This window comes from Microtus oregoni, unplaced genomic scaffold (genome assembly GCF_018167655.1).
Source record: "Microtus oregoni isolate MIOR12 unplaced genomic scaffold, Mior012 000018F_ref0000195, whole genome shotgun sequence".
In the NCBI taxonomy this organism is placed as follows: Eukaryota; Metazoa; Chordata; class Mammalia; order Rodentia; family Cricetidae; genus Microtus; species Microtus oregoni.
The window spans coordinates 30,532,951-30,556,144 of record NW_024543077.1 but is presented as its reverse complement, the minus strand read 5'-3'; the positions used below and the strand labels follow the sequence as shown (position 1 = coordinate 30,556,144).

The 23,194-nt window shown below is 41.1% G+C and overlaps 1 protein-coding gene across 1 annotated transcript; it reads left to right on the top strand.

Moving 5' to 3' along the window:
• On the top strand, positions 1-23,156 carry Ccdc168 (coiled-coil domain containing 168). Its single transcript, XM_041668161.1, has 5 exons — positions 1-228; positions 353-386; positions 687-729; positions 5,654-22,116; positions 22,234-23,156. Exons 1-5 carry the CDS (start codon positions 1-3, stop codon positions 23,154-23,156), a joined length of 17,691 nt encoding a protein of 5,896 aa, XP_041524095.1.
• The last annotated feature ends 38 nt before the right edge of the window (positions 23,157-23,194 follow it).

Genomic DNA, 23,194 nt, shown 5'->3' with positions numbered 1-23,194 from the left:
ATGTCAAAAATCTACCATTTCTTTAAACACATATCGAAGCCTATCTTAGAAGAGAATACATTTTGCAAAATATGGCACTTTCTAAACGACTGGATTTTAAACAATGTTTGGATAGTAACCCTGATTATAATTTTTCTGGGAGTTACTTTTGAGATAGTCCTCATAAGAACTTTTGAATTTTTTAAGAAGAAGCTTGAGCTATGGGAAAATAGTTCATGTTCTCAGAAGGTAAGAAATGATTGACCATTCTCTCCTATTTTTCAAAAGCACACATAATAATTTATAAAAAAAAACATTTAACTTTCATGGTCGAACTATTTCTCTAACATTTTGATATTCTACCTTGAATCAGAATGAAGATATTTTCCCCAAAGAAATGACATATGGTAAGTATCAAACAATTTCTTTGTGTGTGTGTGTCTGTCTGTCTGTCTGTGTGTCTGTGTGTGTGGTTTTTGTTTGTTTGTCTTTTTGAGACGGTTTCTCTGTGTAGTCTTGGTCTTGACTGTCCTGGAACTAGCTCTGGAGATCAGGCTGGTCCCAAACTCATAGAGATTTGCCTGCTTCTGCCTATCAAGTGCTGGAATTAAAGGCATGAGCCAGGACTGGCCAGTTTACAATTTCATTTTTTGATATTAAACTTATTTAGCCAGATACTGATACTGTAACTTTTTGTTCCCGTGTAGCTATAGAGAGCTGGTCGATTTCCCACACAACTTCCATGGAAAGGTGAGAAACAATATAACTTGTTTACATTCTATTCATACTTGTACTGATTTCTGAAACCCAGAGAAGTCTCTTCCTAAAAGGAAGGCACAGTAAACGACAATTTGCTCCAGTGTAGTTTTTAAGTGGTTGCCTTGTTCCAAGCTGTGAGAAGGGCTTTTCAATATATTGGCAAATTATCCTTGAAAGTAGATAAAGCTTATAAAGTTTAACTCAGGTTGTTATGATAAAATGCCCCCACTGCTCACAAAGAAATAGTAACCACCATTTCTTATAATTCACTCAGTACAAAAAAAAAGAAATACCGTCTTCTGTGGATGGAGTCAACAGTGAAGTGGGCCCTGTAAATCTGAGAGGTTCTCTAAAGTCCGAATGTAATTCAGGATCTGTCAGACTCCAACATCATCATTGCTCTTTGTTGCTATTTTAGTTATGTCAACTAGAACTCATCCAGTGATGATTACCTATGCAGAGGGTGCTGTTGGATGCTAGGGTACAAACGCTTGAGCTAGCGTCTGATCTCAGACAAGTAGCTAAAGGGTAGTTGCCGCCCAGTTTGCAAACATTCAGGAGATGTCTAAACCCACCTAGGGCTCTGAGAATGGTTTCATGAAGGGTGCAGGGGAGCCGGAATTTCGATATTTAAAATTACATTTATGGATTGATTTGTTTGTTTACAAGGTTGATGGTGGCGTGGCAGATAGGGGACCCATGGGGAGGTCAGAGGACTTCTTTCAGGAGCAGGTTTTCTGCTCTTATCGTATTGGTCTTGGGGATTTAACTTGAGTCATCAGACCTGGCAGCAAGCAGTTTTTCAAGCTGAACCGTTCATCGACCCTGGAGTTGGATTTTAAAGAACAGACAAAAATTACCCTGAAAAGAGTTTAGAAGATAATAAAGGCACTCTAAGACCTATACAAAGATAAGGAAACAAGAAACAGCAAGCTGTGTGAAAGGAATAGCAATGATTTCAGAGTTGCTGAAAAGTTATCAGGAGATGGACGCGAAGAGGTGGCCCTGAGACCACCGAGGGCGTAAAATGCCACGTTCCAAAGCCCCGATTTAACGCTGAACAAAAACCACTGTCGATGTTTAAGAAAAGGAGTGCTTGGGAGCTTCAAGCCTGCCCACAGAAGATTGGGGTTCAGGTCCCCAGCACCCACACACACACATACTAATCTAGTGTGATACCCACCTGTAGTCCTAAGCCCTCAGGAGGTTAAGACACCCAATAGCTAGAAATGGCTGACTAGGTTACACACAAGACACCCCACTTCCAGACAGAAGACAGAGAGTCAAGGAGAAAGAACACCTGGCCTCAGTCTATGGCCTCCATATGCATGTGTACAAATGCGCCTGTGCATCTGCATACACACCTGTGACCAGACACAGTGAACATGCATGTGCATATATATACAGACATGCACACCAAACACAAGCACCAAGAGGGCTGTTTTATTTTTCTATGATATCACTTATTTCTTTCTGCAGAATGAACCTGGAAATAGGTAGTCTAATTTGTTCATATTTCAAATGTATTAAAATTTAAAGTCTAGTTGCTCTGTTATTCCCTTGGTCCTCAGAACTTTAGTCCTAAGGTAGGTGCCTCAAGACGCAGAAAAAGTGTGTGGGGGTATACCTGTAATATGCTTTGTATCATAATAGGCAAAAAAAAACCTGTCTCATTTTCTAGAGACATATGCTGGAGCATTGTCTGTCTTTATTTGTACAGGTATACCCATGATGGCTATAACTTCAAGCCAATGTGTGATTACTGAATCAGCCTTTTCCAAACTCAAAGCAGTTGCCCATTGAAAACCTGAATAGATACCAATGGATGGTGTGGTGTACACATTTAGTTTTCCAAATTCTACAAAATAGAATACATTCATTCGCCAGATTTCATTCCTTTGAGTACCCTTTGGGTAACTTTCTACAAGTAGTGGTGTTTGGTTGTATAAAGAACAAATAGGACATCTCCTTATAATTTCCTTGGATTATTACACTGTGATGGAAATGTTTGCTATTGGCATTAAATGTCTTGTAGGGGGCCATTTGGAGGGCAATATGATCAGAATGCAGTTCAGATTCAGATCCATATGATTCACATGTGCCTTCTGTACATTTTCTTCAATCAAAGCCAATTCTCTCTCCGCATCAGCTGGTCATTGTTGTAGAAGTCTCTGTTTCCAGCTGCCAAGACTCCTAAAATAACCACACAGAAACTATATTCTTTACAATACTGTTGTATTTAGTTTAAGCTATTGGCCAATAGTTTCAACGTATTTCTGGCTAACTCTTATATCCTAAAAAAAAAAACCCATCTCGATTAATCTGTGTATCTGCACGTGGCTGTGGTTTATCAGCAGTTTTGGCATGTCTGTCTCTGGCGGTGGCTCCATGACTTCTCCTTGACTCCACTATCCTTCCAGAATTTAGTTTACTCTTCCCTGCCTAGCTCTCCTCTTTTGTCCTATCGCAGGCCAAGACAGTTTCTTTATTAATCAATGGTATTCACAGCATACAGAGGGGAATCCCACATCAGATCATTCCCTGGAACTATTTAAGTTCTTGTCACCATATAAAATTTTATTTAAATTAATAGGTTATGAGGACCTATCCCAATAGTGGGCCAGAGCTGGGAAATATTTCCTAGCAATCTTTGGAAGTCATTAAGAGTCTGTGATTGATCTCTCCTAATTTGCAACTTTTGGGGTCTAATTTTTTGTAAACCTATTTTATAGCCTAAATAATTCATAGAATCTCCACTTTATATTTTTTCAGGAGCAATTTGTAATCCCCAACAAGGCAAAATTTTTTTCACTTCTTCAAATATTTTTTTCTAAAGTGTCTACATTTGAATCAGATAGCAAAATGTTGTCCAAGTTATGGTAAACTATAGATTCAGGAAATTGCTTTTAAAAATATTGTTTCTAGGAATGCCCTGTCAATAATTTCTTTTAAGGTGATCTTATTTTCCAGTTATAACATTTGACATTTTGATTTTTCCTCGCATCTCTAGAAATAACTTCGCCTATCCAGGCATCATTATGTTCATCATGCTCATGATAATTGTGTCTCGGATCCATCCTTCCAAAGGTGTTGACCCTGCCTTTAACAGGCTAATTATCCTTTTGAATAGAAAATTGGCATTTTCAAAAGCCAGAGATTCAATTATTATTTTTCAAACTTCTGAATTCTATTTACTGCTGAAGTCAGTCTTTGAAATAAATCTGAAAAGGCTTCCTTTGATTCTTGTGTATCTTTAAAATGACTCAACTTTCTTTCCTATTTCTCCAATTCTGTCCCAAGTATTCAAAGCCACTGTGCATCATAAATTCAGAGTGTGGTCCTCATAAACAGCCTGCCTTTCTGTCGTGGCCTTGTCTGCTTCTCCAATAATTTGATACTGGGAGTTTCCATACCTCTAGCTTTACTTTGTTGATCAATAATCTTAGCCTCTTACCTGAAGCAGTCACTCCATTGTAATTGAGGCTCTAAAACACCATTAGTCAACTCTATCCAGTCTTTAGGGATAATTCTATTACAAACTGACCATGAGTTTGATATTTGCTTCACAAAAGGTAAATGCATGCCATATGAGATGATTGCTTCCTTGAATCTCTTTAAATATATATAACACTGCCATAGGATTCCAGTTAGCTGTAACAGAATCTCTGCCATTTGTAAATTGTTGTAAGGTTATTAGATAGATATATTAAGGTTGGTTGTGTGAAAATCTTAGGCTATTCCTCTCTGTTCTTATAATGCAATGCTGAAATTGGTTCTCCACTAAATTTCTCTGTATTTGAATATCTCTGGGATCTGTTTTATTAACTTTTTCTAAGGCCTGTATCTTAGCACTCTTATTAATCAACTTTTTAGTGATAAGACAAAAATGGCAAAGCTGATAATGTTTACATCTGACATTACATAAATTCCACCTAGATACCCTCTCATTTAACTGTTTCATCTTCAAACTGTGCAGCATATTATCATCCGGAGATCCAAATCCTTCCACTGTAATGGTATTTCCCATTTGGAATATTGGGAAATAAAATCTCTCTCTTTTAACTAATTCCTCCCTTTAAGGAGTCCTAATTGTCTTACCAAATCTCCTGACAATGTTGTTGAAGATATGAAGCTGATTCTTGCTGCACAGAACAGCGAAAGCCTGACTGGGTTTCAAGGCAGCTGCCTAGTTTGACAGCAGCCTGAGAAGGGGGATCAGGGAGAGCCTGAGAAGGGGGATCAGGGAGAACCTGCTACCCATGGTGGAGAGAGAGGGAGGGAGGAAGAGAAGAGAGCCCGGGGTGGCCTTGAACTTCCAGAGATCCATCTGCCTCTGCCTTCCAAATCTTGAGCTTCAGGGTGTATGACACCACTGCCTGGTCTCTAGTTGCTTACTTTTACTCTCTGATCATCAGCTAAGCTTTATTTATCAAAACATAAATAAAATATCACTGTAGTACTTCCCCCAAATGTAGCTTTTTTTCTTCCTCACAAATAGGTAGCAAGATTGACTATAGAAAACTACACTTGATATTATAGGATATTCTTCTGTTATACCTATAAAATTTCCATAAGACTGTTTATTTAAAAAATTATGTAAAGAGTAGCAATGTATTCTTCATAAAAGTATATCACCTTTATTCATTGGGTCATTGCTGCTAAAAAACAATTTTAGAGAGATTGAGGGAGAAATTATCTTAAATGTTTTTCTTCACTTTATCAACTGATTGGTCTACTACAGGAAATGCTGAGGTGGTGGCTTCCTTGGCATTGTGGATGGTACGTTCACCTTTATCTTTGTGTTTGTAAACAGACCTGGTTTCATCTATGATAGATTTTTCTTAAGTCTAGAGTAAGACCCTATAACATGCTTATTTTAAATTGCAACTCACAAGGACTGTTTTCTTATCTCCAGAATTGAAACCTTTTCAAGAAGCATGCCAAGCAATCCTCCATCGGAGGAGATTAGATATAACACCATAGAAAGGACCATTTCATCCAATGAATGGGAACATCAAAGCAGCCATTTTTGTGAAAGTCACGCATCTTCAGGTGGGACCAATACACCTTTGTCAATGTTTCACTCAAAAGTAAAGGACATTTTCTCAAATTCCTTTCCCAGAAAAGATCCACCAAGTAAATATCAAACAGAACAATTTTCCTCCAATAATTTACGTTCAACAATGAAAACCAGCGGCCCCAAAACTTCCCTTCCTGATGCTCTTAATTTGCAAGGTACTTTGAGATTTACAAGAGCTAAGGATCTCCACGTGGCACCATCCCCTCCTGTTCATTTCTTTCTTTCTAGTGGGCAAATTAGACGCGTGGAAGAAAATATAAGAAGGAAAATCTCTGTGAACCTCAAAGCTAGATCATGGAGGGGAGCTGAAGGTCTGCACCCCAGAGCTCAGAAGCCTTCGACTCATTCTTGTTATTTACATAATGAAGGGGTTATTTCTGGTGAAGCACGAACTGCTTTCCCAGAACAAAGTGCTGTGCGGAATCAATTGATTCATGAAGCACAGTGCACTAGCGAAACCCAACAATTCATTCATGACCAGGGTTCAGACAGCAGCCAGCCTGGTTTCTCTGAGCCTGCATTCTTTCCGAGACCGCCGTTTTCTAGCAGTGCACAAAACTCCGTCCAGGCCCAACAAATAGACCATGAAAATAAGGGCCACCATTTCAATCACACCCTATGTATTGTTGAAAGAGAATATTCAACCAAGGGCATAGAGTCTGCTGAACATTTCAGCAAGACTCAAAGTTTTGTTTATTTTAATGACCAAAACAAGAGGAACCATTTAGGTAAAGGGCAAAATAGTGTTTTCCAGAATGCTGAATTTTTGTCTCTAAATTCAAATTTATTGGCTGAAGCTGTGGCACAACACAAGACAGCACCAGGCCAACAACCACTAGCTTCATTGGAATCAAACCAGTATGATGCATACGATTCAGAGCCTCTCTCACCTTCCATCAAAAGGCAGAGAAACGGGAGAAAGACACCAGACAGTGAAAGAAAACTCGGTCTTAGAGCTCTGCCTCCCAAAGCAAAGCAAACCTCTTCTTCCCGGGTGTTTCCGATCGTAGTGTGTCGTACTTCAGAAAACAAGAAAGCGTTGAGATGCAGGAAGAAGAAAAGAGCACATCAGAGGAAAATAATGTCAGCTATAATTTCCCATCTCATCTCTGCCTCGAAGCCTATCACTCCGCATGATAAAAAGGATTTCTCAAAATGTCCAGTGGCCGTTATTCCAGACCTCGTAAAATATGAACATTTTCTGCAGAAGTCACTAGATACAGAAAAAGTCAACTATACAAATTCTAATGATACAGTAAGGCTGGGCACCATTGAAAACACAGAACAGTCTTTCATGGTCAACGCTCCTCAACTGGCGGCTCCTTGTTTATTTGACCTGAACATTCCAATACATGAGGGGCTTTCAGGAGTGCTATCAGAATCTGCACAGAAAGATGCTTCATTTCCCCAAATAGAATCAGACAGAGAAATGAAAGTACAGAAGGACATCGAAAATACAGAGAATGGAGAGAAATCAGCAGTCGGTACTCCAGGCATACAAAAGTGCTTTTCAAATGATAGTGTACAGAATGCCAAAAATTCAGGGGAAATCATTCTGAACTTTCCAGGTGTCAATTTACTTATTTCACTGGGATCCCAAAAGCATGAGGAAAATGAATTCAAAGAAATAAATGTCCAAGTGATTACGGGAAGCAAAAATCTGAAGGAAGAGAAACCATTGACTGCTAATATTAGAGACTATGGTAACCCAAGTGAGAGAGAGAAGCCGGAGTGTGACACCAGAAGCAATAAAACAAATAGACATCAGGATGAAGGGATGTCAGATACCTACCATAATACCACGCAGGCTACCATTTCTCAATTCTTTGATATGGAAATGTGTAACAAATTGAAAGCCAACGCAGGCACAGTGACAATAAATTGTAGTCGTACTGCACTAAAGCAAGAGGAACTACTAGATGGAAAGAAAATACAGGAAGTAAAGCATATTGATAAGTGCTCCAGACTTAGAAAACCCCAGGAGTGGTGGGACAGTGAGGAAGAGGAAAACAGAGAAACGGTTGGACCGCCGGCAGAAGCCTTCAGAGTCAGCATCTGTCTGAAGCCAAAGGACGAATGTGTCCAGTTGGAAATGGGACCGATCCAATCAGGAAAAAGAAAAAGGCAAAGGCCAAAGAAAGAAGTCCAGTCACAGACAATTTCTACAGAGATAGTATGGGAGACTGCCCCATGTCCCTTGACAAATCCACTACAAGTTGAGCAAGGAAAGCAAAGGACAGACAAACCTCCAGACAGAGACAAGGCTGCAAGTCCCGTGCGCCCAGCTTTAATGCCAGAAAACTCACCTGCTGCTGAGGGTTTAATTGAAACTACCAGACACAAGACCCCATTCTGTGAAAAGCCCACACAGACACCAGATGGTCATATTACAGAAGACAAAGAAAACTTGCAAAGGGACTTATGTGCAGTTGCCACAAGGCCGTTCAAAGCCCGAAAAAACTCATCAGGGCCAAAAAATGGACTCGGTGTCAAGCACAAAATTATTCAAGTGAAAAAACCTGCCTTTTCCTCGAGGCGTTCTCTCACTGCACGTGACACCCTGAACCATAAGAGAAAAGTGGGAGACAACTTTGAAAGACTCATTAAACAAACACTGTGTGATGTAACACTGGCTCCTGTGCCTCTGATTGGTCACCCTCTGGGGTCTAGTATTCACAGTAATAAAACAAGTAGCAAGATGACACCCCCAAAAACACAAGTTGAAAAGAAAGAAAAGAATCTGGATTCCCTTCATCAAGAGAGCAAAACTGTAGACACTCTCGAAGTTCAGTTGTGCCATGGTGTGAAATTGGTGGAGCAAGTCCTACCGGAGACAGTGGCTCACGTTAAGAGGAACCACAGACGTGATGCGCATCCAGTGAAGGAGATTAAGATGGAGAAGGAATTGTTTCAAGGAGCGTCTTCCGCTGAAGCAATTAGGGAATCGGTTGACTCACGGAGAATGGGCTCATTCTGTGTTGCAAATACAAACACTGGTACATCTATACAGGCCGAGCTGGAGTATAGTGCAGAATTAGAGTGGGGTCCTCCAACATCGGGAGAATTACTGACGGGAGACCCTCTGATCCAATCAAGAGAAAGGAATGTTCCAAGTAGGAAGAATGACACAAGGGAAATCAGTTGTGATTTTACCCAAAAAGCTTTCTCGTGCTCTTTAAATTACCGCATGTCTGTGTTGACTCATTCTAACAAGAAGAAAAACCCAACACGGTTCACAAATAAGAGCGCCGTGAGGCTCACGTATATGAATAAGGTGAAACCACCAGCCTCCAGAACACTCAGTACCACAGGCAATAAGAAGAATCTAAAATTGGACCTTAAGACCAAATTAAAAAGGATAAACCATGCTAAATCAGTTTTTCTTGAAAGCCAAAACACTCTTTGCTTATTCATTGATAGAAGATTGCAAGAAGGGTTCTGTCATGCTCAGCTAAAGCAAGGAGAACTAGCAAGCAAAATAGGTGTTGATAGTGTTGCTGAGAGTAGAACATTCTACAACAGAGAGAAAAAACATCAAGAGAAACAAGAACCTTTTGTACAGGCAGCTCCGCAGCATGACCAACACCAGTGGGCTGCTGCCAATCAAAGGAAGGACACTCTTCCAGATGAGCCAGACCCGTCGCTGATCTCTGTAAGTCAAGAGCAACCTGCTAACCGTCAGGGTGTAAAGAGCCAAAAAGATTCCCTGCGAAGTGCTTCAGAGGACAGCCTACAAATGGCTCCCATCCAAGCTGAAGGATTTCGGCAAACTACCAGAACAGAAAATGGTGGAAACTTCCCTGTGGTTCCTAAAAATTTATCTCTCGAGGCAGAGAATTCTTCATCTGGTGAATTGACAGACATAGCAGACGATGATTTAGAATCTGATGAAAAGTCTGAACAGGAACTAGATTTGTATCCTGTGGGGAAAGAGGCAGAGTCATCCAGAAGTCTGCAGGTGACGTTCCTACAGTCTTCTGATTCTGATACTAGATCCTTTGCTTCTAGACGGAAAGAGAAGAAACACTCACTAAGAAGATCAAAGAAGCAGACAACAGAGAGTCGTAAATACGGAAAGATGAGGGAAATAAAGACCTCAGATTCACAGACAGTTAACTTCAGATACAGCAACAAACTAAACCACGTGGAGATGAACGATCCACAGCAGAGGGGTAGCGTAGCAAGTGTCTGCTTGGAAATCATTCACTCTAAGGTATACATTTTGTTTAACAAAAAAAGGAGAAAGTCAAAATCACGGGCAGGTAAACAGAAAATAAGAAGACTTGGTTGTATGCAGCAAACGCGAGAGAAATCCCCAGATGGAGGAAACGCACAGTTTCTGGCTTCTGCTGACTTAAGCAGTTCCTCTAGCATGAAGAGCGATGAAGAGAAAGGGGAAGAGGAACCAGAACGTTTCCTGGTCACTCAGAAGAGCCTTCCCCTTATACTTGATGTGCATCAAGGAAAAGACCATGACCTTGTTAAGTCAGATGCCCAACTGAACCGAGTACAAAGAACAATTACTCAGGTACAACCACAGACACCTCCAGAAGTTACTTCCTGTTCTACCCTATGTGCCATCCCAGTTGAATTTCAATTAGAAAAACCAGAGGACAGTGCATTATCTGAAAGAGACAGGGATCTGTCTGGTGACAGGCGACACAAGGGACAGGCTGCCGACGATGAGGAGGAGGCACAGGGGCCACCTGCCTCACACACGAATCCAAAGCAGAGTGGGGGAAAGAAATATGACACCGCCAAAATGAACGGCAGGCATCAAGAGAAAAAACTTGCAGCCGAAACATCCTCCTTGACCAATGTCACACTGGATATTAATACGAGCAGCAAGATAGACTCAGAAAAAGGCACACCAGATGAAAAGACACCCTGTTCGAATCTAGAGATATTGCTTCATAAAAGAAAGGTTTCTTTAGATGACATCAAAAAAAATGATCTTCAGGATAAAGAAGAAAAAGAAAATGATGATGACGCATTGTTAAAGCCATTCTCACAGGATAGTCGAGATTTTGTATTGTGTCCACATCAAAGCAGGGATCCTAACTCTCAGAAATTAAGAGAACAAAGAGAGAAGAACATTCTGTTCGTTGTAGAACAGGATATTCCGCAGCAAAGTCAGCCAGCAGATCTAACACGAAGAGAATGTGCTGTGTGCATATCAAGTCCAAAGGTTCCTCCCATACAACCAGAGGAATCACAAATAGATAACATTAGCACCGATAGAGCAAAATATGACATCCCTGCTGATGGAACTCATGCTCAGAAACAATACAGTTGGGATAGATTGGAAAGAGAAGGGCTTAAAAATGATCTACAAGCAACCATCACAGAGTCTTTGAATCTCTTACCCCCTGAGGTACTAAGATCCAAAAGGAAAAGCAAGGTGTCTACAGGCAAAGCCTTACAAGGTAAAATGTGGTCAACTGGTGTAACTATGAAAAGGAAGAAAGCATTTGTCTCAAAGACATTGACTATTCCACAGTGTGGTCATAGAAACAATCTTCTTCCAAAAACCTGGAAATTACTGATTTCTGAATTACTAATACAGTCTGCTCTCTTGCCTGATACTCTTAATATAATAATATCGAAAAATTCAACATCAGAGAAAAATAAAAGATCATTAACCCAGGAACTGGCAGCAACAATGCTAGGCTCTTTGAGCTTCTCCACACCTACATCAAAAGAGAGAGAGAATTTAGAAACCTTGGACAAGGGAAATGAAATGATTAACAGCTCTCTAACTGTGAGTACCCCGCAAAGCAACACGGTGAGTGTAAAGCCTCCACTTGTAAATACAGAGGGTTCTGAGACTGGCTCCATACCCTGTGATACCACCCGTGACGAAGGTCCCAGGAGAAAATGTGACGACGCTATTTCTGAACAAAAAACATGTGCTGAAAAGGACTTCCCATCTTTGGAACCTTCACAGGAGCCCAGCCCTGTGTCATCTGATTCCAAATGCGAGGACGGCACATTAGAGTTTTCAGGCAAAAAATATATAAGTCCCAAGGCAAGGCAAGCCTCAAGGCTGCTTCATATTGCAAGGCATTATACGAGAGTCCATAGAAAGAATAGGCACCATAAGGGGAAACACCAGTTGAAAAGGGATAAATGTATGGAGGAAGCGCTGTTTTATGCTGTTGAAGATGCGGAGAGCTGTCCACTCAAACTCCCAACTGATGAACTTTCACTTGATACAGCAGCAAGAGCTGCCTTTTCTAGTAGAATACCTCAAAGATCTAACGCCGAGGAAAAGGCAGAGTTACAAGCAAGCTTAGCCACAACTTTCTTGAGACCTTTTTTATCTGACTGTAAAAGCCAGGTGGACACAGGAAAATTATCAGAAAATGAAATTACGTTGAATAGGAAATGTTCAGCCACGAAGAAGAAGAAGATATCAGTTTCAAAGATAATTAAAATCAATGGACACTTTATCACAAACCATAAGAAATTTAAATTAAGAGCAAAAATGAAAGCAATATGGCTCAGTGAAAATATAACTGATGTATTTCAAAACATCATCCGCTTTCTATTAACTAACTCTAATGTGGAAAATCCATTCACAGCAGAGATAGGTTTGGGAGTATCAAAGTCTGCCCATACACGGCCAACACATGGGGCATCACCGGTTGAAGGCATAGCGGAGTGTGATGATTCTGTTGACAAAGTTGGTTCCAGCTTTTTAAAGGATGCTAAAGTGCATGTTGGGCAGCGCTGGGGAGAGAAGCAAGAAGTGCTAACAACAGAACCTGCTCCATTTTATACGAGAAACTTAACGGCAAGTGCCCATCTCATGAAGAAACCCAGTCTCGAGGAGTCAAAGGGAATACTTTTCAGAGAATATTTGCCACAAACAAGGCAAACTTATGAGGCCAATTCAGAAATTAATGTAAAAATGGAGACCAACAGCAAACAAGGAAGCCTCAAAGAAGCACTCTCATATACGGAGAAACCTCACAATTGTCCAGAAGTCAGTGAATCAACCAGTACCACTACCAAACATGGAGTAAGGAACACTCACCAGTCTTCTTTAAAAGAAAAGTCTTCATTTTATTTGACAGGAACTGTCACTTCTATTGCCGGGCATTTAATTACTTCCAAAGAATTGAAAAGGCATACGGGCAGCATCAGAGCACCCAACCTGTCAATGTGTAAAGGTATACCTTCACAGAAGAAGTTCATGGAGTCACACTCACCTCCTGGATACCATGCTGCTGTAAACATAAAGAAGACCCAGGATTCTAAGACCTTAGAGGTAAAAGTAGATAATGGTGAGGTAAATACGGATATGAAATCCACCTACATGTGTATGCCAATTCAACAAGTAAATATGGAGTCATCACAGCACGTACGGGATATGTATGAGAAATCTTCAGAAGGAAATGGCCTGGACAAAGCACAGATGAAGAGGAAAGAAGAGTTTGCACAGCTGCCATTTGGAGCAGATCAAAAGAGACAACCTGGTCTGGTCACGTCAGACGTGCGTTCTGCTAACACGGTGCACTGCAAGGATATGCTTCAGAAAACAGGTATTTATTTAATAGATCAAGAAGGAAATGTGAAAGTCGGAGAAGAGTTTAACCAAGAGGTTGTTCTTTCCTCTAATACACATACTCTTCAAATGGAAAAGCAGAGCAGTGAGTTTAAAACAGATTGGAAAACAAAGTCCAAGTCTTTTGCCCTGCCAAGAAAACAGGAAAAGCTTAATGTCTTAGGACCTACGTGGAGTTCTTACGCCAGTGACACTACCTATCCTGAAGCCATAAGACAGAAAGATAAGGCAAAAATAGCAAATGTGAAAATTACTGTGGGTGCCAAACAAACAAAGCTGAAGGCAAAGAAAATATCGGTCCGTCTACTTCTTAGACATGGGGACAGTAGCAATAAAAAAGAACTGGCGCATAGCATGCCACACCAGCACCGGAATGTTTTAGGGCTGAGGAGAAATGTACAAAACTTGGTTCTAAAAGCTAATTTGAGCTTGGGATGCTTTGTATCCCCAGTTACAAAGCTTAGCAGTGTAAAACTGGAGAAAGGCAAGTTGGGAGGAAGAAAAGACATTCTTTTACAGAAAATTATGGAGAAACCATCCAACCAAAGGCAAAAGTCAGGGTCAGGATGTGTTGATGTATCTAGGAAAGAAGAAGAAAGTGAGAGAAAGATGCATGATGACTCCACTTTCAAGGACATTCACCGACAATTTATACAACAATTTTGGGTTAAGTCAGAAGAAACTAAAGAGCATTACTCTTGCAAATTCGACAATTTACAAAGAAAGACAAACTCTGAGTTAACTTTCCAGAAAGATGAAACTGATAACATTGGGCTAGCTACCTCCAGAAGCAGAGGAGGAACAAAAGTCTGCACTGGCCCCCAAGATAGTCTACAACAGGGCTATCCACTGAAGCAAGGGGTGATTCTTCAGACGATGAAGGAATTTCCTCGTTTTGGAATGACAAATAAATTCATAAAAAACCAAGACATCAAAACATCAAGTCCACTGATGATAGGAGAAATGGAAGTAATGGAAAACCCATTAGATCCAAACGAATCATTGCTTATTCCGAGATTTATGGTACAGCAACAAAATATGTTCACAGACCCTCTTCCGGGATCCATTCCCTCCCAGGTACCATGCCAACCTCATAATGAAGAGCCAAAGGAAAACATGAAAAAAAGTGACAAACTATTAAAGAATTCGACTCCGCAGCTGAAGAAAGTCTCAAATGCAGAATATATTTCCGATATGGATCACGTTTCAAGAAGTATTGAAAAACTACTCTTGCTTATTAAAGAACAGGGAAAGAGGATAAAAAGAAGTAGAGGGGGTAACAATTTTGAAACGGCAGAAGACATAAAAGCAACAATGATGAATCCCACTCCGTTTCCAAATAATTCACCACCCAGAACACAGTTTATCAACACAATGAACAGTGGTGTGTTCGGGCAAAGAGATGGGACAGAACCAAACGAGAGTGTGGCCACGTTGTGGACTCAGCAAAGGTTGTGTGTACAAGGGACAAGCCTAGACTACACGCAGGAGCTGACGTCTAAAGTTATATGTCACAACAAAAGAAGAGCAGCTTGCACGGAAGGCGTCCTGTGTCACAAAACGATCAAAATGAAGTTGAGGAAGACAACCTCTAGAAAGTTCCTCGGCGTTACCAGATATGGAGCCCACAGCGACAGAAAGGAGCGAAGACACGGCTTTAAGACAGAGAAGGAACTCCCCCAGGGGAAAAGTGTGGCAGACTTACTGTGGAAGGATTTTTGTGCTTCCGGCTACACTGTGTCTCAAATTATAAAGCTTAGAGAAGTAAAAGAGGGGAAAGGCAAACCCCGAAGGCCGTTGAACGGAACTAATAAGTTATCTATGCAGCCCACTGATAACAATTCAACATCGAGCACCATCAGAAAATCAGTACAGTATACTACTATGAAGCAAAAAGAACACCAAGTACTTTTGCTAGATATTACCCCACAGAATAAAGATCAGTTAATGCCTGGTCAACAAGTGGAGAAGCCTAGATATATCGACTGGAGTGTCCATTTAGAAAAAGAAGCATACCGTGTCGTGTTTCCAGAGACTGAAGAAACTGATTCCAGTAGGCTTGCGGCTCAAAGACCCAGAGCAGATACAGAATGTGAATTCTCAACTGCAGAAAGAGTAGAGCAAAGAGTTAGGAAAGACTCCATCAAACACGCATTTTCAGTTCCACCCAGAAGAGGAGGACCCGAGCAGACGAATATTTCAAGTTCCAAAGAACATGATGTATTTCTCATGGAACTGGATCCTTTCCAGAAAGAGACATGCAAGCTGCAAGACTTGTTTAAACGAGAGTCTTGGCCAGCAGGCTTGGAGAATGTCCCCTGCCCCTTTAGGGAGCCCTTTCACTTGGAAAGCGCACAGGTAGCTAAGGAAGTGGGTACGGATCATAACGTTAACGATATTTCCCGTCTATTTGGATTAAGAGAAACTGACCCAGAACTAGGTTCCAAAGCACAGGCGTTTCTCTGCACAGATCTAGAGAATCTATACCAAACAGGTACAGTTCTGAGAGGCCATGCAAAGTCAGGTCACAGGCCTCGAATCCTTCTGAATTCTGTACCTTGCCACAAGAGGGCTCCTCATCACTCAAAATCAAGCTCGAGTACAACAAGGAAGGACAGTGGTGCCAGTGCCATAGGTGCCAAAATGAATCTCAAGGGCAAAGAAAAAGCCGAACCAACTGCCAGTCCACTAAAATTAAACAGACAGAAAATGGAGATTTCAAAAAAAAACAGGGCAAAACAACTGACTATTTTTGCCCAGAACAAAGAACAAATTATGGAATTTTTTTTATCTTGCGTATTATACAAACTTCAGACTGAAAACGCACAGAAAGAAATCTCAGCAGAAGCAGCACTAGAATCAGAGATTTTTAACCCAGTGCTAAGAAAAGCAGCAAGTGAAGGTAAGATTCTAGGAGGTCACTCTCCAAGTTCAGAAAGAGTTAACCTGCATGCTAAGGGTGGAGCTGAGCATCCAGAGGATGCGTGCAAGCCTATTCCAGCAGTTGGCACTCACAGCTTGAGGGATACGCATCAAATTACATCACCACAGGTAGAGAAAGAATTAAAAACAGTAGACAGTCTGGACTATCATGCTTTAAATGCAGAAAAGGAAGAACATAACGACAGGACAAAGGAACAAAACCGTTACCACCTGTCATTTTCCCTCAAGAGTTTTGAAGAACATCTATCATGTTCCCAAAATGATTCCTATGTCCAGCCACATTTAGAACCTCACACAAAGGAAGCATTGTTAAAAGTAGGCAATGTGTCAAACAAGGTAAAGGGACCAGATTTGTCATCTAAAGCTCAAGTAAGTACTGGGAGTGAATGTCAACCTGCGTGGATTTTGCCCTCAGTTATTCTAGAGCAAACAAAAGAACAAGGTCCAGAGCTGCCTTTGGAGTCAGGCAGTAAAACTATAAACTGTCCAAGCCTTTTGCCATCAAAAAAATTATCTGCTGGGGTACAGATAAGTAAGTTAGAGTCAAATGATAGCTCATGCATGCCAACAGTCAGCGAAAAGGAACTGTTACTTAGAGCAAGTCAAAAGAAGCAAGAGGTGTGTCTGTCTAAGCTGTTCTTACACTGCTTTTCACTATGCTTGAAGTTTTTGCATGAAAAACAGAAGGGTAACATAGAATACAGAGCTATGAATGACACAATACACCCTGAAAGAAAAACCCTAAACTCGAAGAAATTGGTACGTCCCAATGATTATACCCCAAGCAATATCGCAGAGCTACATTGTTACAAGAAAGAGCAAATGATATGGATAGAACATGGAAAGGATAAGCCAGGTTCCGTTGTAATAAAAGCACGTGATTCCATCCTTTTACCTCACTTAAAATTGAATAAAGAGACAAGTGATGTGCTTATCTCAAGTGATATAAGACAAGAAAAACATAACTCACAGGGAGAGAAGAATGGCATAAAAGGAACGGATATGAAGAGAAGAATGGTCTCTTACATTACCTTCAAGACAGAGGAATTATCGCTGTCTTATCCTTTCAGTGGAAAGAAGTTAACTCTACTGTTTGACAGTATAGAGCGACAGGGGAAGGTACGAGAAGGGTTGAGTAAATCAGATACGAAACTGAAGAACTCTTGTATTTCGTTACCACCTCTGTTGCATTGTAATTTAAATTCAAGAATAAAAGTCAAAAAACATAAGTCAGAACAACTAAAATGCTGCCTCCCACCTCTAAAGCCGTTGCCGTCATTGAACGACAGAAAAGTGCCAATTTCAAAGGCATTTAGTAGAGATAAGTTATGCAAGTTAACAGAATTAAAGTATGCTCCCCAGAGGAAAGAATATAGAAATAATATCATACATTTGAAAGATAGACTAAGCCTTATAGATATTGCTCAAAAGGGAAAGACAGCCCCTTTTAAATACTTACCACAAGGAAAGGCAAAATGGTGGAACAATAAAGAACCCATCCAGGAAGAAGAAAAAAATACAGTCAGAAAAGATGTGAGAGACAAAGAGATCCCCAAATTAGTGGATCAAAACGTAAAGAAAATAGCACAATCACATGCACTCAGTATCAAGGAGTTGCAGAGAGAAACCCAGGAAGAAAAACTTGTCGATCAGATAAACACAGTTGTAGCATTTTCTGTCTCACAATTGCAACTCAATACATTTTCAAATACACAGATAGTTGATAGAGAAGTTTACCATGAGATAAACTCATTGAAGGAACATGCAGCACAGGAAGAAAAGGAAGGTAGGGAAAAGGATGGGACTGTAAACAGCATAGTGCGTGCCAATGATATATATTCAAAGGCGAAGAAATCACCTACTTTACCTATGCAGAATTTGAGTGACCTTCAGGGGAAAACTAGAGAGCCAGGGGGAGATGTTAAAGAAGATGGAATTAAGCCAGGTGTAACATTAACTGAGAAGTCGTCTAAGACGTCTGTTGCTACGTCTCCCCAACCTACCCTTACTGTGAGTGCCAGAATCAAGAAAGATTGTACAACAGTGTTAACAAGATCCTCTGTCTCCTTGGGATACGTCCAGAACCCATTAGTTTCAGAAGGAGGCATTTACAAACAGCAAATTGCTGGAGATACTTCAATTAGTCTACAAAATGAAAAACAGCCCACGTCAGAGGAAAAGGAAGAAGCCGGGATGCAAATAGCAAAGATCATAACAACTCAAACGTATCAAGAAACAATGGTGCAGGAACTGAAAGACAAGCGAGTCTTAGATATGACTAAATCCTCTCCTTTGTTGCCAGATCAGTGTCATCCCAAACTGTCTGAGAAATTCGAATTCAGTGACACAAAACTAAGACTTAGAAATTCGGCTTTGCAGAGGTCCTCAACTAAAGGAGAAACCGTACCTAGAGGGGCCATTGTTGGTGATACCATGAAAGATGTAAAAAAACAGCATATATCTCAGAGAGAACAGACATATCGAAAAGAAATAATAGACAGGCAAGGAGTCGATGTAACTTTGAAATTACACAAATTACTTCTGTCCCAGAAGCTCTACAGAACAGAACTCCATATACATATCGATGTGCCCAAACCAAAAGAACACGACAGTAAAAGTGAACCTCGAGATTTAAGAAAAATGCCTACTTCTCAACCTTCTCCAACCAATATTTCCTTGTGTAAAGGTGTGCAAGTAGATGAAGAAAGGCTAAGAAGTCCACTATCTTCCCCAGATGCAGAGAAAATAGTTGACAAAGAGGCCATGTGTAGTCCTGTCAGAAAAGGAAAACAATATAAAAAACAGATAAAAATCACAGCAGGCTTGCCAGCTGCAATGCATTGCAAAAGGACAAAGGTCTCACCGATTCCATATCTCCTCGACACCAAGGAAATTGTCCTGAATATGAAGTTTCTGGAGAAAAAAGAACACGACGGTAAAAGTGAACTGGCTGTGGTTGCAACACAATCTTTCCGATCTTGTGATGGCAAGTCACACCCTTCTGAGGATTCACAGGACAAAACACCGAGAGGTACAGCAAGAGGTACAGGACACTCTTACCCACAGGGAAATTTCCAAGAAGCGGCAGATGCCCAGGAACCAGCAACCAAAGAGTCAGCTCCGGTTGAGAGTGACTGTATTGTTAAGACGACAGAATATAATGTGCTAGAGAAGTCAAAGTCCGTGACCAGGGTCCATCAAATAAGTGAGCATCCACAAGTTGAAATGGAATATGAGTCAGACCCCCAAGATCATAAAATTTATCTCACGAGATTGGGTTCCATTAAAAAGGAAAAAAGGCTGCAGATATCCTTCGTAGAGCTAAAGGGTCAGCCAGAAAAATGTGAAAAGGAAGCTTCAACTCAAATTGGACATTGGGAGAAGGAAAATGAACTCAAAGATAATTTAAGGAACAAGACAAGTCCTAAGTTTTCAGTTTCTCCAACAAAAATATCACTCAAGGAAGCCCTGGTCACAAGTGATACCCTCGTGTGCCCAAAACGATCGGTGGCAGAGAGACAACAGGAAACTGGTTCAGGTAGCTTCGTGACATCAGAGAAAGGTAGACGGAGTAATGCTTCACTAAGCAAAATGTTAACTCCAGCAAAGATGTCTCAAAATAAGGAAGAACAGAATGTTAACATGGAAGAACAAGCCATGCCTCAGTCCAAGTGTGGACAGATGATAAAGTCAAAGTCCTCCCCTCCTAATGGTCCAGGTCACAGCAAAAATCAGAGGATACCTTTACCAACAGATGTGGACAAGAAAACCTCAGTGAGTATCCACCTGCAAACGCAGTCAGGGGTACACGTGAGTACTGCAGAGTTTAATGCCACAAGAAGGAAAGAAAATTCACCCTCAATTGTTCCGGAAGAAGAGCAATGTGATGGAGCCTTGCCTCCGAAGTCCCATGAGTCTCCGCTGCAATCTGAACACCTGGAAGAAACAAACACAGCCTCCGATGAAAATCTGAAGCAGACAAAACCGGAAGTGGACAGCAACTATTCTGCGAGTCAGAAAGAACGGGCATTAAAAGCGGGTGGGAGCGGAGGGGTAACCGTAGAAGAGGACAGAAGCGAAATGCAGCCGAGCTGTATTGTCCAGCTGGAGAATAAAGCCAGGGAGCACACCAGCAGCCCTACAAGCCTTGTTTTTCCTCCAGCGACAGAGGAACCTGACATCGAGACTCAGGTAGGCACTTGCAGAGAGAATGGCTACCCACCTGAGGAAAAGCTTAAAAGGGAATTAGAGCTATCTACTGCAAAGCAAAACATTCAAGGACAAAAACTGCTTGAAACACGCACGCCCAGTTCATTGTATGTTTCTATTCCTGATTGTCCTGAAAGCCAGAAAAGCAGATCCGCAGAAACAAATCTCAAAAGAGAACTGAAACCCAAATATTTAACCAGGAGAATCCCAAAGCACCCAATTTCAAAGACACTTGGTATCATAGGATGTGGTAGTTCAAGCAGGCAGAGGAAATTAGAATATGCCTTCAAGAAACCCAAAACCGTGGTTCCAAGTAGTCAACGTGCAGCAGAGATCACCGGCAGCAGTCTTTGTGTTTCCACGATAAGTCCACCTCACAATGAAGGACCAGTAGAATTGGAAACAAACCCAAGAAGGGAAAAGAGAGTCTGTCATTCTGAATTCCAGAAGAAATTATCAGATGCTAGAGACACGAAGGACATCTTGACACGTGCAAAAGAACTAAGTAAGCTAAGTATGCATTTAGATTGTAAAGCAACTGAGATAAAACTGAGTCAGATACCAGAGATCGTGACCATATCTTGCCAGAAGTGTAACTCTCAGCCCCAAAGGACCACAGAAGATTACAGTCGCAGGCTTTACCTAAAACATATAAAAATAGATTTTACGTCTCCAAAAGCTGGTACCATACACCATAGCTTAGAAAACAATTACCAAAGAGATTTTCCTCCTGTTAGCTGTGTAAAGACAATGTATGTTTCAAATAGCAGCGAGGTCATGACAGAAGCAAAGGGCATCAAAAAGCAAGAAAGTGTAACATCACCAGAAACTCGGAGTCACATTCTCCAGAAGTTCCCAGACAAAGGAAGGGACAACCTTCTTTTGCACTTTGAAACAAAAGCGCTAGAGATAAAAACAAGCACCCTTCCCAGAACTGCAGCCCAATCTTATGCAATTGCCAGTAGCCAAGATAAATCAAAACCCCTATTTACGTGTATCCATTCGGCCACCAAAGAACAGAAACGAACAAACAGAGTTGTAGTACTTTTTGATGAAAAATCTTTTTGCAAAATCGACCGTGATCTGCAAGGCAAATACCTCCGCTCAGTCCCTAGGCCTTCTGTCCCTGTGGTCTCTAAAGCAAATGTGCTTCCCAAACATATGTACAAGTTAGACGTGGGTTCAGGCTCGGAATGTAAAACAGCAGAAGACAGGGAAGAAAGTAGTAGTCTTTTGTTGGACACGGACCTAGTACAACATGTTCCTTTCCTAAAGAAAAACCCACAAGAAAGTTCGTTCTTCATCAGAAAATTCCAGAAGCCACCCCATGCGCTTGCCCTTTCCGCTGATCTACAAGGCTCAAGACCAAATGATACGATGATTCCTTCAGAGTTAAAATTACAGATGACATCAGAAAAGGATAAACAACGTCAATTATGCTTTCAAGAGACCAGTTTATACAAGCATTATAGTATTTCAGGAACTCAGCAAAACACTGCTGATTTAGCCAGTTCACATTCATCTTGGATTTCTGATCACTGGACCAATGATGGTCCCCTAAATACTGAGACTGCAAGTGACCCAGCCGAATGTCCAGCTTCCGACCTGGCGGAAAGTCCAGCCACTGACCTAGCGGAATGTCCAGTCACTGACCTGGCGGAATGTCCAGCCACTGACCTGGCGGAATGTTCAGCTACTGACCTGGTGGAATGTCGATTTTCTGAAGAAAGTGACAGTGAGGAATGTATGTTTATAGGAAACAATTTTTACTTAATTAAGGGTTCCCAAAAGTTTCTGTTTGAGGTACCCACAGCCATTTCATCCGCGGATCTTCACAGAGTGGATGGAGCAACTCTTTTGAAATCAGTTCACCGTGACGATCCAAATGACCATCATACTAGAACCCAGAGAAAACACACTTCCCTGGTGGCACAACCTTCCTATCAGTCTAGAAATAGTAGGAAACACAGGTTAAACTCCAAGATGCAGTCTCCTGCTGGGCTGTGGCACAGCCCATCCGATATTGTGGAAATAGAGTCGACGGCATCTTCCATAACATTCAGTGAAGACAAGCACCAGACCAGGACCACATGGAGCAGAACAAGCTACTCTTTAGCCTCCTCAGCAACTGAGTCGAATACTAAATTGAATCTTGCAAAAAAATACCGCATGTCTTATGTGTACCCACAAGTCAAAGAAAGAAGGAAGGCTAAATCTAATTTGTGGAGAAAGTTCAATATCTTTCAGCGTTCAAAATATAGTCCTTCACACAGTGGAGAGAAGCATGCAAGGAGGAAGAGATTGTGTCATTATGAATCAGAAGAATCAAACCCACCAACCAATTGGATGCCAGAGCCAAGTGCTCATCAGCAGAATATCAAATTCTATCTAGAAAGAAGAGAAAACCAGCCCTTTTTTTATGCCTGTGTACCAGCAGATTCAGTGGATGTTATCCCCCAAACCATTCGCTGGCTTATCCCCTCCAAAATCTTACAGAAAAGCAACTTCCATATTCCTCAAGTGGCAAGGATTTCAAAATCTTGGAAACTATGCAGTTCATCCAAAAAGCTGTTGGGATTGCTTGCAGGGGCCTTTAATATAGTCCGTCATGGTTGATAGCAATTGCACGCGGATTCTTCTGAATTAGAATTCTG